At 46.6% G+C, this 6,210-nt stretch overlaps 2 protein-coding genes across 2 annotated transcripts; one reads left to right on the top strand and one right to left on the bottom strand.

Moving 5' to 3' along the window:
* Positions 1-330: 330 nt before the first annotated feature.
* Positions 331-1,032, bottom strand: C7M61_002827 (uncharacterized protein; the record flags this gene model as incomplete). The annotated part of the gene is made up of 1 exon (XM_024858187.1): positions 331-1,032. One exon carries the CDS (start codon positions 1,030-1,032, stop codon positions 331-333), a length of 702 nt encoding a protein of 233 aa, XP_024713593.1.
* A 2,510-nt stretch (positions 1,033-3,542) lies between these two features.
* Positions 3,543-4,304, top strand: RHR2 (glycerol-1-phosphatase; the record flags this gene model as incomplete). The annotated part of the gene is made up of 1 exon (XM_024858186.1): positions 3,543-4,304. The coding sequence occupies one exon, from the start codon at positions 3,543-3,545 to the stop codon at positions 4,302-4,304; it is 762 nt and encodes a 253-aa protein (XP_024713592.1).
* Positions 4,305-6,210: the final 1,906 nt, after the last annotated feature.

The following is a 6,210-nucleotide window of genomic DNA, read 5'->3' as shown; positions in this document are numbered from 1 at the left end:
AACCGAAGGAGTCCGAAGGAGTTGTCCGGAGACATCGAGTAGGTTGGTCTGCGTCAGACGTTTCTTGACCGTTGGCAAGTCGAACCGTAGGAATCAGTGGGTACATTAGAGAAGGAGGCTCAAGCAGTTATGGAGACGGATTTCCAAGGAAGGGTGTCGTCTGTGAGGAAGCTGTCGTTTGTCGTTTGGGGTAATTATCAAGGTGAGCTTTCATCCTGAACTGTTGCTCTGACTTTCAATTGCTTCCACTATGATTCTGATGTTCTGTTGCAGCACGTACCAAAAAGCGATTACCATAAATTGTCTGTTTTGTCACCTCCAAATCTACCCCTAGTGGAAGCTCTGCATCTGTGTTGTGGCCTCTGCAACCTTGTGGTCTGCTGGGTTAGGTGCCAGTTCATATAATGTCACCACAGGGTCCTTTGTAAGCTCCGTAAACTCTCCCCGAAGCTCGATGGAATGCAAATGCGTCTGCTCCTCGTCTCCGTAGATATCCTCGAAAAACAACGTCAAATGCTGGATGCCCGTGAAAATGTGCCTGGGAACGTGGTGCTCTACAAAATCAGCATCGTCCTCCAAGACCTCGGGTATTTCGTCATCATCGTCGTTGTAGTTCACCCCGACATGAGGATGCTCGAGCTTGTGGAGCGGCTTGACCAGATCAACGTTGTCAAAGTCGATATCTCTGTTGTTCTTCCACAATTTGATCGACTTTGGACAGAACTTGTCTCCGTTTGTTCTGAGGATTATGGAGTGGAGTTTCACGGATCCGTTCAAAAAAGGCACGTGCAAGATAAGCTGTTCGTCTGCGTCCAGCTTCACCACCGGCTGGAGGTTGTAGCGGGTGTTGGAGTCTTTAAATAGCTTGGCCAAGTCTTCAGGCTTGTTTTCAAGATTGAGTGCTGTAACATGAGGCAAATCGACTTTCAGATTGAGCAGGGACGCAATTGACGTGGGAATAGGTGGAACGTGGTCGTCGCCGTCACCGTCGCCATGGCTGTGGCCGTGAATGTGTTCGTTTTCACAGGACATCTGGATAGTATGTGGTGTTTTTGGGTCCGTGAAAAGTTAACTTATAGAAGCGATAAGAAGATGATTTCTGGACTGTGGGGGTTTCTTGGGTCGCTGATTCCGCTGAACGTGTTGTTGAGTGGCGATTCCGTCTGTGTTCGATAGTTTTCTCGACCTTGAAGAAGAACGGAGTAGAAGTGTGGAGTTGATATCGCCCGTATACAGGTCATCCATGGGGAGTACGCCCTGATTAGGAAACCAGCTTTGGAGGTACAAGGTTTTTTTAGATTAAGAGAAATGTGTTTGGATATTTTGATTTTGCTTTATTTTGTGTGTTTATCGTGTTTATGGTAAGGGTCTTGCGCACCATACGTTAATCGACTGTTGATTCCAGAGATAAGATTAGATGGAGCGCAAAATATTATAAGGACAATGTAGGGCGATCGTTTATTTTTGTTTAATGCAGCTTCATGTCAATTGAGGCACTCTCGTGAGGGTACGTCGTTTTAGAAGTTTTTGTGTGTTTAAATCGAAACCACAGAATGACTTGAAGGAACCGAGAAATACGCTTCTATAGAATGAATAATTCACTACGTGCTTTCCACCGCTTAATTTTGCCAATTTCAGTGAAGCTCCCCAGGACAGCCCAATTTTAGAAAACCTCCTCCAAGGTAACCCCCAGGGCTCCAGATCCCAGATCACCGTACGACATGCCTGTTCCTTCACTGGACATCAGCACAATGACGTTCTCCACATCCTGAAGCAAAAGCACCCTCAAAACCCCTGGCTTTTCTCGTCAAATCTTTCCTTCGAAAAACGCATATTCCACATTGCCGCTCCATTTCGACATTCGGAGATTGACTGGCTTTGTGCCTACGCCTTCGGAAACCTGCCCAAAACGCAATCTACTCCGAGTTTGTGGGGACCTCTATAGCTAGGATGTTGTTTTAAGGTTCAAGAAAATAATAAAATATATACATCTAATTGCACGCTGCTAAGTGGCCATTCAAGAAATAAAATGGGAATAAAAAGAGACTTGAATACTACAGTAACTTTCTTCCACACAGCAAAACTCCACTACGCCCTACGCCTTCTATTTTCGACTTTGTGATTCTGGGGAGCGTGTTACTATGAAAATACGAAACATTCCCTGACGTCATGGAGCCTCTGGAGCGATTGCACCATGTGAAGATTTGGTCCAGAGGTGTATACAAAAACATGCACACATTCCAAAGCTTGTAAGATCAGGGAGATACTGGGTGAAACGAGGCGAAAGGCTAATGCTGTTTCTTTTTCGAGTTTCTTATTTTCGACATTCAGCCACCTCCACGATTTAACAATGCGTGTCGGTGTCGTAGGGAAAGAATAGACTAGGGTGAAGATCCTGAAACAGATCAACAAACAGAGCACAATGAGGGAAGGAATTGGCAACGGTTCCTGAAAAACAACATCAACAATCAGCGACAATAAACAACAACTAGCCGTGTCCAGAACATTCAACTCTGAATTCAGATGTCTAGACGGGACCGGCTAGATTTACCGTAGCATAGTGAAACCGGGTGATACAGGGTATTTTGAATACGACTGGAATGGACCAAACGCCGGCACAAAACCGGCTAATAGTACATACCCAAGCACAGGATGTCTGGGAGCTTGACGTAGTTCTGACGTATTTACCCAAAACGGGGCGAAAGGCCGGGCGCATTTCCGAGGGTGCCTGTTCTAAGCGAATATCACGTGGCTCATGCACATGACACACACGTGGCGCAGCACTGGTGCCCAGAAACCCCCTGGTGGTTATTTGGGTGGAAAATAGCGACAAGGAATATACGCCCGCCTTGTGCATTGGCAGCACGTTACGGCCAGTTTTTTTAGTTTCTTTTGGGCGCGGTTTTTTTTTTTTTTCTGTCTGTGTGTGTAATGGCGCCCCACGTGCAGGATGCCACGGACTGCAGGCAATGCCCACCTGCCGAAACCATATGATGTCATGTCGTTCTGACACTTGTGCAGGTGGCCATTGGCTAGAGCGTTCGTCGACGTCATAGCGACTTGGTAGGGGCATTGACGGACGTCAGAGGCCCATTGATGGTGGGGCAATTTGGCAGCTTGCCCCTCACTTGCCCCGCTCGTATCCAGCACCAAAAAAACCGCCTCTTTCCAAAAACCCTATTGCCAATGGCCCCAAAGGGGGTCCCGTGTGCTCAACATGTCAAAAACTATGGGATAGTGGTTGGGACTGCACACAGTACCAAAAAGAAAAGGCCAACTATATGCAAGGACCAACAGAAAAAAGAAAAGCGCAACTGCAACGTCTCGCGGTCGGAAAAATCTGTTGATCGCATCTGGTGAGTAGATAAGCCGGCCATTGAGTGTCCATGCAGTCCGTGCCTAAAAAGAAAGGATCCCTAGCTGCAAAAACCGTAAAAGCAATATCTCCTGAACCCTGGACAAAAGGTATAAATACTGCCACCCCCCTCGTCCAATTTTAGTTTTTCTCATCAACAAAAAAAACAAATAACACATTCATTACCATGACTATCCAGAACCAGCCAGCTATCTTCTACGTCAACGCCGCTCTTTTCGACTGTGATGGTACTTTGGTGAACTCCACCGGTGCCATTTCTGAGTTTTGGAGAGACTTCGGTAAGACTAGACCTCACGTTAACCCAGATGAGATTATTAGAACTTCTCACGGCTGCAGAACTTTCGATGTCATTGCCAAGTGGTCTCCAGAGGATGCTGAGGAGCAGCAGGTTACCAAGTGGGAAGCCTCGATCCCAGACACCTTTGGCCACTTTGCCAAGGCCATTCCAGGTGCCGTTGAGCTTGTCAAGTCTTTCGACAAGTTCTCCAAGGAGGCCACTGAGGACCAGAAGCAGAGATGGGCCATTGTCACCTCTGGTACCCTCCCATTGGCCACCAAGTGGTTGAACCTTCTCACCATTGAGAAGCCAGACTGTTTCATCACCGCCGAGAAGGTGACCAAGGGTAAGCCCCACCCAATGGGCTACAGATCTGCCAGAGACACGTTGGGCTTTGAGCATGACGACGCCAAGGTTGTGGTCTTTGAGGACGCCCCAGCCGGTATTACTGCTGGTAAGGGTGCCGGAGCCATGATTGTTGGTATCTGTTCCACATACGACCCAGAGAAGGTCAGAAAGGCCGGTGCCGACATTGTCGTTGACGACCTTTCGTCTTTCAAGATTGTTGGCTACAACAAGGAGTCCAACGAATTCAAGGTGCAAGTGCTGGAGTACCACTACGCCAACGAGGAGTACCTCCAGAATGCTTAAACGGGTCGGGAACTTATAGAGTGTATAATAGAATTTCATATGGCATAGAAACTTGAGTTGTAGTCCATTTAACGAAGGTGTACATTGCAAGATACATTCTTTGAATCAATAGGAATTGTCATACTTACTGTCATATCAAATAATGGTGAGTAACCTGATCATGAAAGTCAATTAAAAACAGTAGTCAATTGAACTGAGTGGTTCTAGTTAAGGCCTTTCAGCAACACTACGTCACCCTAACCTGTGCTTCGTCTAATCCGATGATCATCGTCTAAACCCTATCCTCCACCTCTTAAACTCTAATCAATTGAGCATGCGATTTCGTCACTTCAGCAACTTTCCCATTTGGTCAAATTGCTTGTGGCTCCAAAGAACAGAAAAACCTTAACGGCGCAAAAGGCCCCCTGGGTTAATCTTTGTGTTTCCTGGCGGCTACGTAAGACATGTTACGGCAGTTTCGGGAGACTCTTTTACCCTCTGTGCTTTCCACAAAACTGGCCGAGCAATATCCGCATAAACGAGGAAAAGGCTGTTTCACAGAGAAATTGATATACGTTTTTGAGTGGAAATTAAGAAGTCTTGTTACTTTGTAGCTTTTCGTCACTGTTCGTTAACCCATTGAGTACTCGTGTTTCGCAGCCATTTGGGTGAGAAGCATTCTCAAAGACACAAACCGACAAGGTTCAAAACCTCACAGTTTCATAACAAAAGTACGATCTTGTGCGTCTCCCAAATTACAAAAACACAAATTGCCGTGCCCATCTGAAAACGCTAGAGACATTTAGGCTTTTTTTTTTTTGGGTGGTGGATATTTGCATCCTGCACATAGTACGGATCCCTACAATCCTCCTATACAAGAAAGGTCCTTCGACAGCTCTTGTGCACAACCATATGCTCGTGGGTCAGATTTCACACCTTGTATAAACGGTTACACTTGAAGCATATTGCTGGGAGACGGCCGGTGCAGGATGTGTTTTCTGTTTTCAGACGAACGTACTGCACAAAGTGAGGCGTTGCCGGAAGATCACGTGCCCGGTTTCAAATCCCTAGCGTGTATGGAAAGTGAAGCTGACGTCACAGAGCCTCCCGAACAGTGTAAGGGAGGAATGTCTCCCTTTCCTGTACAAATAAGGGTATGGTTTGAAAGCAGTGGGTCCAGATGATAATAGCGGCCAAATTTATCCGGCCAAGAACTCTGGGAGGGGCAGGGAGGGGCTCCACCTTTCGGATCAATTGAGGGGCTGCCCCTCGTGAAAAAGAAATTCAATTATTCCGGCTTTCACGGTTTCCTGGAAAATACAGGGGTCTTCCCAACTCCCTTCGTCTCCCATACCTACAGAAGCCCTGAAACTAGGAGAGGCTGCGTCAGAGGCGAAACTAGTGTGAAAAATCGCATCCATCTGGACCGCGCAAAAGATATGCACCTCAATTAGGAAAGTGGGTTTGTATGCAGGCTGTTGCATACAACTGGTTTTGCCTCTAACTACCTGGCACGACATTCCGGGCTCAAAAAGGGTTGCTCTGACGGGAAAGGCGCCGCCATTTTGGGATATGCTTTTTTTGGAGCGTTCACGCAGCGCCAATTTAAAGAAACACTGGGTTCCACGTGATACGAGCCTATGTAAGTGAACAGCCTGTCTGCAGGAATGTTACAACTGTCTCGCAGGCCTGTCAAGAAAATCAAACCAACACCTTGGCGATGAGCTCGTAATGAAGAGGCAATGGCCTAGGCCCTTTGTTTGATAAATTTTTCAGGAACGCCTTTTGTAAAGATTTTCTTGAAAAAGTTAGTTTTGGCTTTTCGTCAAGATCAGCGTGTGGTGATCGCTCGTAAACGCTCCATGCAATGACAGAGATACATAAGCGATCTAAAAAAAAAACCTAAACTATCTATAAATATTGCCTC

This window comes from Candidozyma pseudohaemuli (genome assembly GCF_003013735.1).
Source record: "Candidozyma pseudohaemuli strain B12108 chromosome Unknown scaffold00006, whole genome shotgun sequence".
Taxonomy (NCBI): Eukaryota; Fungi; Ascomycota; class Pichiomycetes; order Serinales; family Metschnikowiaceae; genus Candidozyma; species Candidozyma pseudohaemuli.
This window is presented reverse-complemented; position numbering and strand designations above follow the sequence as displayed.